The sequence below is a fragment of the Talpa occidentalis genome, unplaced genomic scaffold (assembly GCF_014898055.3).
Source record: "Talpa occidentalis isolate TD23 unplaced genomic scaffold, MPIMG_talOcc4v2.1 talOcc4.8, whole genome shotgun sequence".
Lineage (NCBI taxonomy): Eukaryota > Metazoa > Chordata > Mammalia > Eulipotyphla > Talpidae > Talpa > Talpa occidentalis.
Window position 1 is genome coordinate 46005709 of NW_023605194.1, and position 12344 is coordinate 46018052.

General features: G+C 36.1%; 1 protein-coding gene across 8 annotated transcripts in view; it reads left to right on the forward strand.

Annotated features, from left to right (window-relative positions):
- RUFY2 (RUN and FYVE domain containing 2) overlaps positions 1–12344 on the forward strand; it is a 34636-nt gene that overhangs the window by 3831 nt on the left and 18461 nt on the right. For 7 of the 8 annotated variants that reach the window (XM_037497621.2, XM_037497623.2, XM_037497620.2 and 4 more), the window contains 8 exons: positions 840–957; positions 3122–3223; positions 5537–5660; positions 6157–6218; positions 6740–6805; positions 9657–9726; positions 10860–10961; positions 11414–11530. In XM_037497621.2, the coding sequence (XP_037353518.1) occupies positions 840–957; positions 3122–3223; positions 5537–5660; positions 6157–6218; positions 6740–6805; positions 9657–9726; positions 10860–10961; positions 11414–11530 (761 nt within the window). The remainder of the gene's footprint in view (positions 1–839; positions 958–3121; positions 3224–5536; positions 5661–6156; positions 6219–6739; positions 6806–9656; positions 9727–10859; positions 10962–11413; positions 11531–12344) is intronic. The other variant, XM_054690040.1, reaches the window with a different exon arrangement.

The window sequence follows — 12344 nt, forward strand, 5'->3', positions numbered from 1 at the left end:
AATAAAAGGAAAAGGAAAGTCAGAATTGTTCATGTTTGATAGGAAAATGACTTTTTTGATGTTTTCCTTTTATTAAATGTCAATCAGTATCTATTGAGTTACCTACAAAGTGTGTGAATTATTTCAGCCATCATTTGCAAATTCCATTTTAGCAAGCTGGAGGGAAATAAAGGTCTATATCACTGCCATTAAAAAAAAAAGTTTTGTGGTTTTTTTTTTTTTCATGAAAGAAAATTAAAACTCAAGGCTTGAGATCACACTGGTGACTTTCTGATATATTAAAAGGAGTATTTAGAGAATGTTAATATAAAAGGTAAATAATCTAAAAAATAAGATATAAGCTTGAAAAAGAGTAGACAAAAATATGGAGAAACAAACAGTTACAGCCACTATTTTTTTTAATAAATCAGAGAGGCCTTCATTAATGCCAGTTCCCTATATCCTTTGACCCAAGTAACTTTACTCCTAGGAATCCTAAAGAAATCCCAGCATAAAAATAGTCAAGATTAAATAAAAATATTAGGAAAATGACTATTTTTGGTCCTTGATTTATTTAATAAACTGATAACAATCAACTTGGTAGGGATTCTAGCCTCTTTTTTCTGTACTGGTAAAGAGGGAGTTCACTTTTTTTTACTTTAATTACTTGCCTGTGTATTTCTGATGTGGAAGAATGGCTTGCATATTTCTCATAAGGAATAATATCAGGATCTTAATTAATAGGTCTATGTAGTGATAACAGAGGAAAGGTCACTGAATATTAAGAAATGTTGAAACTAAATATTTTAAAGGAAGTTATTTTATATATTGCTGTTGTATGTATTATTTTCTTTTTTCAGTCAGAAAATCATTTTTGAGTTATAATAAAACTATCTGGGGCCCGTTGGAACTAGTAGAGAAACTCTATCCAGAAGCAGAGGAAATAGGAGCCAGTGTCCGGGATTTACCTGGTCTTAAGTAAGTTATTTTATTGTTTGTTCATCCGTAACCACAGGGATATATTTACTATTCCTTAAAAGTACCTCACCTTCTAGTTTATTTTCTTCTCCCAACATTAAGTAGCATCATTCCATTCTCTTCTAGTAAAATTCTGTTCATTCTTTATGGTTTGGCTAAAATTTAATTTTTTTTCTGAAGTTTTTCTTAGCTTATTCCACACAGATTAGCTACTCATTTATATTTATGGCTATTCACTCTTTATTAGATCACTACTTAAATTTTATATTGCATTGCAGGAAGTTGCAAGTTCCTTTAAGAAAGAATGTATCAATTTTGCACCTCTGTTTCCTGAATGTTACTTAGTTTGCAGTAGAGGTCAATGAGTAACTATTTGTTAAAGATTGAGCATAAATCCATGGCAAAGGCTCAGGAGATTTGAGGTTTTGTTTTTCAGGTTTGAGTTTCAGATAAGCCATTTATATGCTATAGGTCTTATGCAAATTATTTTTCTTCCTCTGACAATTGGGACCTATAGTGTCACCTGCCGATTTTACTAGACAAATATATATGAAATATACAAAAAGTTCGAATAGTCTAATCTGTAATGCATCTGTGTTGAAAGTTTTGCAAGATAGTGTGTTATTAAGGCTAAGTTCTTATGCACTTTAGGGTATGATTAAGAGGGAAGAGCTCTGTTTAGTTTATCTTAATTTTTATTAATGAGGCAACTTTTTTTAAAAAGATTTATTCATTTATTTATTTATACAAGAACCGGGGTACAGGCCAGATGTACGGGAGGGTGAGAGGATTCACCAGAGACAGAGCGGGGAACAGAACAGGCAGACTGACGAAATACACTGCTGAGGGGAGCAGCGGGCACGACAGGAGAGGTCTGCCGCGCCATTGGGTTGCTCCCTGGCTGGCCCGGGATTGAACTCCTGCTGCAGAGCCTGCAGACAGCTTCATAGGTTGTATCTTAACCCCTTGTGCCACCAGGGAGGTCCCAGACCTAGTTTTAGAGTTAAATAGCAAGCAAGGGCCTCCCTGGTGGTGCAAGGGGTTAACCACAGCACTACAAAACTATCCCCACCCTCTGTAGCACAAGTTCCATCCCTGGTCAGGAAGTACCCACATGGCACAGCAGACCTCTCCTCTATCTCCTGCTGCTCCCCTCAGCAGTGTATTTCAGTGTATCTGCCTGTTCTGCTCCCCACTCTGTCTCTGGTGAATCCTTTCTCACCCCCCACCCCCCACACCTCTGGCCTGTACCCCAGTTCTTGTATGCCTAAATAAACCAATCTTTTAAAAAAATAAATAGCAAGTGATGTTCCCACTTGATATTTCTTTTTATTCTTTTTTTTTTTTTTTAAGATTTATTTATTTATTTATTTATACAAGCACTGGGTACAGTCAGAAGCGTGGGAAAGTGAGAGAATTCACCAGAGCGGGGAGCAGAGCAGGCAGAAGGACGGAAGTACACTGCTAAGGGGAGCAGCGGGCTGCAGGAGAGGTCTGCGCGCCATGTGGGACCCTCCTTCAGTGGCCGGGGAGCAGCCTGGGATCGAACCTGCTCTGCAGAGGCTGCGGGCAGCTTTTTAACCCAGAGCTCAACTGTTGCGCCACCGGGGTGGCTCCCCACTTGATATTTCTAATGATACATTTGCTGCAGTGATTTTTAACAATGACAGAGGAAAAAGGGGATTTCACCTCTCAAAAAGAGAAATATGGATTTGGTTTTACTTTAACAGGATTAAAAGTCAAACTCTAAGTAAAAGTGAAAAAATGTTTTCTTTTTTTTTTCAAAGATTTATTTATGTATATAAGAACTGGGGTGTAAGCCAGAAGTGCAGTGGTAGGGGGGAGGTGAGAGGATTCACCAGAGAGAGTGGGGAGCAGAACAGGCAGATCTACTGAAATACACTGCTGAGTGGAGCAGTGGGTGAGACAGGAGAGGTCTGCTGTACCACGTGGGTAGCTCCCTGGCTGGGGAGGGGAATGGAACTCTGCTGCAGTGGCTGGCGATAGCTTGATAGCATTGTCTTTAACCCCCACCCCCGGCCTACACCCCAGCTCTTGCATGCATAAATAAATAAAGTAAACCTTAAAAAAAGAGAGAGATATATAGAACATGTAGTTTATAATCTTTGGGGCTATTTTCTGACAATTTGGTTTTGCTTTTCAGGACCCCTCTGGGTCGTGCAAGAGCCTGGCTTCGATTAGCTCTTATGCAAAAAAAGATGGCTGATTACCTGCGTTGCTTAATTATTCAAAGGGATCTCTTAAGGTTAGTACCATTTAATCAAATTCATTTTTATTTTTGTTTCATGTCTGTCCAGTCTTCCAAAAAGGATTGGAGTTGTAGTACAAAAGAATATATAACATACAATCAAATAGCGTAAAATTAAAGAGGAGGAAAGTGAGAGTGAAAGTCATGGTAGGGACATAACATTGATCAGTAGCTAGCCTTAAAAATGAACACCATATGTTTTTTATTAACTAATAAGTGGGAAATTTATATTTCTAAGTTTTACCTTTTCTAAATTACAGTTAATTTTATGGATAAAATTTGTGTGGGAATTTAGGCCATTAATTCAAAAGGTTTCTTTTTTGATCTTCAATGTCCAAGCTACTGCTTCAATTGTATTTTGAGTACTTTTTAAACAATTGTTTTAAATTGAAGGCCAGATGATTAACAAAATATAGTTATCAGTTCTTGAAGGGAATAGCCCTTGGGAGACCCTCCATTTGTCCTTGTTCTCTTAGGGTATCTCTCTGATATTTTGGAGAATGTAATCATTTTTGGTGTTATTTGTGACTGTGTTTGTACATCTTGGTTTTTGCGTTTGTTAAAATGAGAACAACTGTACTTTAAGCACTTGTAGTTACTCAGTAATACTCTGAGGTTAATTAAAGTCATTAAAATAACATACATGGAAATTTTTGTGTAATACATGAGACGATAACCTATTCTCTGAATATAAATTGACAAGTCTTATGTTTTTTTACTGTCCTTAATTCCTCCACAACTTTCTTATTTAAACATTTTTAGGATTTTGATATCTATAAGTATCTTTATTTTTTTAATCAAGGTATAATTGACATTTTTTTGGTGTGTATTTAAAAAAATTTTTATTGAAAAATTTTTTGTATATTTTTTAGGTAATTATATTAGTTTTAGGTATATAACATATTCAATATTTATATATTTTGTTGAACATCTATAACATAGTCATAAATTTTTTTCTTATAAGAACTTTTAAGGTTTAGTCTTAGCAACTTTCAAAATTGCAGTACTCTGTTATTAACTATTGTTGCCATGCTGTACATTATTTCCCTGTGACTTATTTTAATTAATTAATTAAAGATTTATTTATGCATACAAGAGCTGGGGTACAGGCCAGAGATGTGGAGGGGGGTTTGTGAGAGGATTCACCAGAGACAGAGTGGGGAACAGAAGAGGCAGACTGACTGAAGTACACTGCTGAGGGGAGCAGCGGGAGAGTCAGGAGAGGTCTGCTGCACAATGTGGGTTGCTCCCTGGCTGGCCTGGGATTGAACTCGTGCTGCAGCCACTGTGGACAGCTTCATAGGTTGTATCTTAAACCCTTGTGCCACCAGGGAGGCCCATGACTTATTTTACAATGGAAATTTGTACCTTTTGACCCCTTTTATCCATTTCCCTGCCCCACGTATCACCCTACCTCTAACAATCACCAATGTATTGTCTGCATCTGTAAACTTTTTTTTTTTTTTAAAGATTCCATGTGTAAGTGAGATAGCATGGAATTTGTCTTTCTCTGTCTTATTCCATTTAGCATAATGTCCCCAAGATCCATTTATGTTGTTGGAAATGACATGATTTCATTCTCTTTTATTTATGAATAATATTCCTTTATAAAAATATAGCGCATTTTCTTCATCCATTCAATTAGTGGATAGTTAGGTTCATGAATATCTTTAACATATGATTATCTATTGAGAACATTTGCAATATACATATCAAATGCCACTGACTTGAATTTTGTTTTTTTTTTTTTTGTTTGTTTTTTTTTGTTTGTTTTTGTGGGACCCTCACCGATGGCCAGGGATTGAACTGGCGCTGCAGAGGCTGGGGGCAGCCTCGCAACCTAGCACTCAACCACTGTGCCACTAGGGGAGGCCCACTGACTTGAATTTTGGCTTTGAAATATTTTGTATATTCATTTCCCCAACTTACTCTTTATCCCAAGAGTCTTAGTAAACCATAGATTTGAAAATTCAGTCAAATAATTTCAACTAATAAGAAGTAGTATAATCAGATCAGCAACTGTCATCATGTCCTGAGAGTGAAACGTTCCAGGCCTCAGTGATCCTCTTTTCATTTTGATCCCTCTTTTTTTTCCTCAAAATTCTTTCCCTTTTTTATTGCTTTCAGTCTCTTCTGTCAAAACTTTCTGTGTAGGCCCTTAAGTCTTCAAATTTTGGTTACTTACATATAGAAAGGCTGGTTGAAAATACCTCATTTAATATGGTTTCATGCTTATAATCGGGGGCTGAGGAATTTTAAATTTAGTTTTGAAATTTTTGATTTAAGCTTTTTTCATTTTAATGTTTACAGTGAATTCTATGAATATCATGCACTAATGATGGAAGAAGAAGGATCAGTAATTGTTGGGCTGCTGGTTGGCCTGAATGTGATAGATGCTAATCTTTGTGTTAAAGGAGAAGATTTAGACTCACAAGTAAGTGCAAGTGACCAGTGCCCCAATGCAGAATGTTCCTATTTGCACTGTTTCTCTTTGATCCAGATATTATTTTTTTCTTTTAAAGATTTATTTATTTATTTATTTATTTATTTATTTATTTATTTATTTATTTATATAAGCACTCGGTACAGTCAGAAGTGTGGGAGGGTGAGAGAATTCACCAGAGCCAGAGTGGGGAACAGAACAGGCAGACTGATGAAATCACTGCTGAGGGGAGCAGCGGGCAGCAGGAGAGGTCTATGCACCATGGGGGACCCTCGCTGGTGGCCAGGGATCCAACCTGCACTGAGAGGCTATGGGCAGCTTCGCAGCCTGGTGCTCAATCGCTGCGCCCACCAGGGGAGGCCCCAGATATTATTTTAAGTTGTAAATAGTGCTGTTAAATACTAAAGAAGAAATAAGAATGAAATTCAGTTGCATGTTATAAGTAATTCTAATATTTTCCCTTTAAATAAAAATGGCTTTATTTTAGGTTGGAGTGATTGATTTTTCTATGTATTTAAAGAATGAAGAAGATATTGGAAATAAAGAAAGGTATGATTTTCTTAAGTTATTTCACCTGGATTTTTTTTATGTAGCTCTGTATAAATCAGTCTGAGATCCATCTATTTTCAGTGTAATTTTTATTTTCTTTATTCCTCTACATTGTTTTTACTTCAGTTTACAAGCTTTACAATGCAAATGTCACTTGGAAGAAGGAGGCTTTAGTATGAAGTACAACTTTTGGTTACACCCTTATAGTTTCTGAGACCCATTTTGAATAGTTAAGTGTGTCTTATGATAAAAAGGGATAAAACCTTATTTTCTTAAACTTAAAAATGCCGTTTTTTTCAAGAACTAATTGTGCTTTAATTTAAAATACACAAATGGTCTTGTTAAGTCTAGTAATTTAACAAAAGTTACAGTTATTTAGTATACAACTTATTGCTACATGATTACATAGATTCTTGAGTTTTGTTTTAAAAATAATACTGTTTTACCATTATGGTTTTATAGTAATTTTAGCCCCCAAATACTTTTCCAACTAGCATAAAGCTACTTTGTTCTTTCTCTAGGAATGTTCAAATTGCTGCCATATTAGACCAGAAGAATTATGTTGAAGAATTAAACAGACAACTGAAGTAAGTATTATTGGTACTTGGATACTTTGTTACACTTATGCCTGTTTTAATTTTGTTTTCTCCTTCAGGTCAGCTTACCGCTGTCTTTTATTTCTAAGTATCATTGAGAAGGGGTTAAGGTGATAGTGAACAGAAAGTAAAAATACAGAGAATTATTGGTGATAATTCATTTCCAGGAGAAAATGAGAGTCAGATTTTTAAATAGAATCATCAGACTATTTTAAAATGAAAATTTCAAACTTATTCCTGTAAGCTTGAGAAAAAAGGCTGGATGGGGTGGAAGTTTATATCATTTTGATGGTTCAAAAATTCATTTTTCCTACTTCAAAGGGCTCATATGTAAATGTGAACTGTCATCTTCCATGATGGAAGTTTTCTCCTTACATTGTGATCCGGTCATAGAAGCCATCAGTGAATACTCTGTGAAGAATTTCTGACATCTGTATGTAAAATAGTATAGTGTAGTTCTTTCTAACAGAAATATAATGTGAACATATAGGTAATTTAAAATTTCTAGGGGGTCTCTCTGGTGGCACTGGGGTTAAAGTCTCAGCGCTATCAAGCTATCGCCAGCCACTTCAATATGAGTTCAGTCCCCAGCCAGGGAGTTAACTAACCCACATGGCACAGTAGACCTCTCCTGTCTCTCCTGCTGTTCCCTTCAGCAGTGTTCTGTTCCCCACTCTGTCTCTGGTGAATCCTAACCCACTGTGCCTCTGGCCTACACCCCAATTCTTGTATGCATAAATATAAAACTAAATCTGTAAAAAAAAATTCTACGATCCACATTTAAAGGGTAAAAAAAAAAGATTAAAATTAGGCAGATTGACTGAAATACACTGCTGAGGGGAGTAGTTGGCGAGTCAGAAGAGGTCTGCTGAGCCATATGGGTCAGTTCCCTGGCCCTGGATTGAATTCATGCTGCAGTGGCTGCGGATTGCTTCATAGGTTGTGTCTTAACCCCTTACACCACCAGGGAGGTCCCTCTGTCTTTTAAATTTTTTTATTTAATAGTTATAGCAATATTAGTGATCTATTTTTGTATATTTTATATGTTAAAAGGTTTTATTGTTTTCTAATAAGTGGTTCTGTGCACTTAGAATATTTTAGAAATACAGAAAACGTAAAGAAAAAAATAGAATTTACCTATTATTTCTCATGCAAGAAAACCACTAATTGAGACTTTATTTTTTTCAAAGTGCTTTTATTATTATTTTATTGATTCTTATCTGAAAAGCAGGATAAATATTACTGTTTAATTTTATAGGTAAAGAAACCAAAGCTCAGAAAGGTTTTATAGCTTTTGAGTTGACACAGAAAATAGAAAAGCCAGTCTTAACCTTCCATTTCCTGATCCTATACTTGTTAAATCTTACTATCAATATACCATGGTGCTATTTCTGAAAAACTCAAGTTTAACCTAAGAATCAAGTTTAACCTAAGAATCTTTATATTTTAAAAAGATTTTGGGGCCTCCCTGGTGGCACAAGGGGTTAAGCACTGCTCTATGAGGCAATCTGCAGCCTCTGCAGCATGAGTTCGATCCCCGGCGGGCCAGGGAGCAACCCACATGGCACAGCAGACCTCTCCTTACTTGCCTGCTGCTTCCCTCAGTGGACCTTTTATTTTATTTATTTATTTATTTATTTATACAAGCACTGGGTACAGTCAGAAGTGCGGGAGGGTGAGAGAATTCACCAGAGCCAGAGCGGGGAACAGAACAGGCAGACTGATGAAATACACTGCTAAGTGGATCAGCAGGTGCAGCAGGAGAGGTCTGCGCGCCATGTGGGATCCTTGCTGGTGGCTGGGGATCGAACCGGCACTGCAGAGGCTGCGGGCAGCTTCGCGGCCCAGCGCTCAAACACTGTGCCACCAGGGGAGGCCCAGACTTTTTATATTAAAAAAAAATAGATTTTGTAAGTATAAAAACATTTTTATTTTACCAGTGAAACTAAAATGTCATTACTTATTTTATAGCAATGGTGCTATAAAATGTTATATATTTATTAGAGATTTTGTAGTAATGTATATAGCACACTGCATTTTATTAGAAAAAGTTTGACATGATAGAATCAAGCATGCCTTGAATAATAGATTCAGTAAAGTCTAAATGATGTCATGTTGATCGATTCAAACAAAAATGCTAAAAACAAGTGTGTGTATGGTGCAAACTTTCTTTTGACTATCCCTTGAGACATGGAATATTTGCTCTGTTGAAGGCTTAATTATAAAATGGACATTTGAAGCTCATCTTTTAAAAAATAATTTAAAATTTATTTTTAACAATATTAGTCATTTTTATTTTTGAAGATTTTATTTATGCATACAAGAGCTGGGGTACAGGCCAGAGATGTGGGTGTGAGAGAATTCACGAGAGACAGAATGGGGAACAGAACAGGCAGACTGACTGAAATACACTGCTGAGGGGAGCAGCAGGCGAGACAGGAGAGGTCTGCCTCACCATGTGGATTGCTCCCTGCCTGGCTGGGGATTGAACTAGTGCTGCAGAGGCTGCGGATTACTTCATAGTGTGGTGCTTAACCCCTTGCACCACCAGGGAGGCCCACAATATTAGTCATCTTTGTGTGGAATTTCCATTCCTAAATATTATAAATTAAGCATAAGAAGAACATTTAAGATGAAACAAACAAATGAGCAACATCAAATGGAATTTTAATGGGAATATTGATTATTTTCTCATAGTGTTTATTACTTTCCTAGCCAAATCAGGTTAACCACTGAATGAAATTTTCCACATTAAAAAAATTCAATCAACATAATCCAGAATAACATAGTTTTTCTTGCCATTATATGATATTGAGTGAGTTTTTTTCTTTATTAATTTCAGCAGCACAGTCAGCAGTCTCCATTCAAGAGTTGACTCATTAGAAAAATCAAATACTAAGCTGATTGAAGAGGTATTGTTACCCAACCATGTGTAATTGTCTTTCATGAGCCTAATATTTATGATCCTTTTCCAATTTAAATATAAATGCATTAAGAATGTACATGCGAAAAAAAAAAAAGAATGTACATGCGCACATAAAACACATACATACACATTTTCATTATTATGATGGAATACTTATAGTTGTAATTGATGATTATTATAAGTTTTAAACCATATATTCTTAGGTAATTCTCAGGTAACTGAAAGATATATTTGAGACACTCAACTTCTAGAAATGGGCTTTCAAATGAAACTGATACAGATTCTTCTATATATAGGCTGATTCTCTTTTTAAAATTGGAATGACCCTGTATTTAATAGTGGAGTCATCTGTTATTAGAAATTCCTGTTTAAATGATGGTGGCCCTCTTGTTCCACTAGTCAGGTTACTGTTTTTTACAAGCATCATGGCATGATCATGTCCACCCCTTAATCCACCCTCCTATGAGTAAATTCATCCCATGTGCTCCTGTTTCCTGCATTGTGAAAGTGGCTGTCTGGTGGTCCTAGAGCCAGAAATTATCCTAACATTCTTTTTAATACATTTATACATTTGCTTTTTAGATAATTAAAAACAAATCTATCAAACCATAGAATTTTTGCTTTCTATTCAGAATTATCTAGATAAGAAGTCTGTTATTAGTGCTGTGAATCTTATTTTTCATTTTAATTAAACTTATTTTTTTAGAACTGGCTTAATTTTATAAAACAGGGAGCACATAATTATTTGTGTGACTGCATTTAAGAAAGCATCCTCATTTTGATAGTAGAACTTCTGGTTAAGAGAGATGCTCAACAGTTTGTGCCTCTTACACGTCTTTGCAGTTTCACTGTTTAACTCATAGTTTACATGCTTGCTTTATTTTCAGGACATGTTAGTTTTAACTAACATAATGGTAGAAACAAAAAGTATAATTTCTTTAATTGCTATCTTGGTATAATATGGGGCACATTTTTCTTATGAAGTTTTCTGTAAATGTGAAAGACAAAATGTTTTAGGATTTTATTTTTTATTATAAAATTTGTAACCATGAGCAAAATAGATAAAGCAAGTGTAAAGATGTTTAAAATCCTCTTTCTTTCCTGTTTTGTAATTTTTAGTTAGCAATAGCAAAGAATAACATCATTAAACTCCAAGAAGAAAATCATCAGTTACGAAGTGAAAATAAATTAATTTTAATGAAAACACAGCAGCAACTAGAGGTAAGTATAGAATAATTACAGTCTGTGTCAAAAAATTCCGCTCTTAGGGATTTTGCATAATAGATATTTCTAAGCTGTTGTAATAGTAGTGATTATTTTTTTTTTTAATTTTTTTTTTTAATAGAGGCATGTTTTTATTTATTTATTTATTTGTTTGTTTGTTTTGTTTATACAAGCACTGGGTACAGTCAGAAGCGCGGGAGGGTGAGCGAATTCACCAGAGCCAGAAGGGAGAGCAGAGCAGGCTGACTGACGAAGTACACTGCTGAGGGGAGCAGCAGGCGGCAGGAGAGGTCTGCGTGCCATGTGGGACCCTCGTCCGGCGGCTGGGGATTGAACCGGCACTGCAGAGGCTGAGGACAGCTTCACAGTGTGGCACTCAACTGCCTGCACCACCAGGGAGGCCCAATAGTAGTGATTATTGAATAAAAAGTTTTATGTTTTCTTTTTAGGTTACCAAAGTGGATGTGGAAACCGAGCTTCAAACATACAAGCATTCTCGGCAGGGCCTAGATGAAATGTATAATGAAGCCAGGAGGCAGCTTCGAGATGAATCTCAGTTACGACAGGTAGATTATATTAGCTAATAATAATAATAATAGTAATTATATTGTAAATATGTGTATGTAAATATGTTTGCAACCACCACCAGGGGAGAGTATTGTCAGACTTACTATCTCTTTTGCTGTTTGTCTTTAATGGTTTTTTTTTTTTTTTTTAATATTTATTTATTTATTTATTTATACAAGCACTGGGTACAGTCAGAAGTGCGGGAGGGTGAGAGAATTCACCAGAGCCAGAGCGGGAGGCAGAGCAGACAGAAGGACCGAAGTACACCACTGAGGGGAGCAGCAGGCGGCAGGAGAGGTCTCCGCGCCATGTGGGACCCTCCTCCGGTGGCCGGGGAGCAGCCGGGGATTGAACTGGCGCGGCAGAGGCTGCGGGCAGCTTCGCAACCCAGCGCTCAACCGCTGTGCCACCGGGGAGGCCCTGTTTGTCTTTAATGTTAAGGAACTCTTTTCCTTCTGAAATTAAAACTGTGAAATTGAATTTTTGAGTTACCTTTATCTACACTTTTACAGATTGCTTCATTTCATTTTCTTTAAGGAAAATTACCACTAAATATATGAGGCATAAATATATATAATTCTAGAGCCAGTAAAATAGTGATAATTAATAAAGTATAGAAAATACTTTCATTTTAGTGAAATGTGCATTTGAAAATATTTCGATTGTTATTTTGTCTTATAGAATCTGATTGATTGCCTACAGTTGGACTTGTAACTTGAAACCAGTAACATACATATTGAATGGAAATTCTTGATCTCATTAACTGTTGTAATCTGATTTTGACACTCTAAAGTGAATTCAGGATATGTTGAT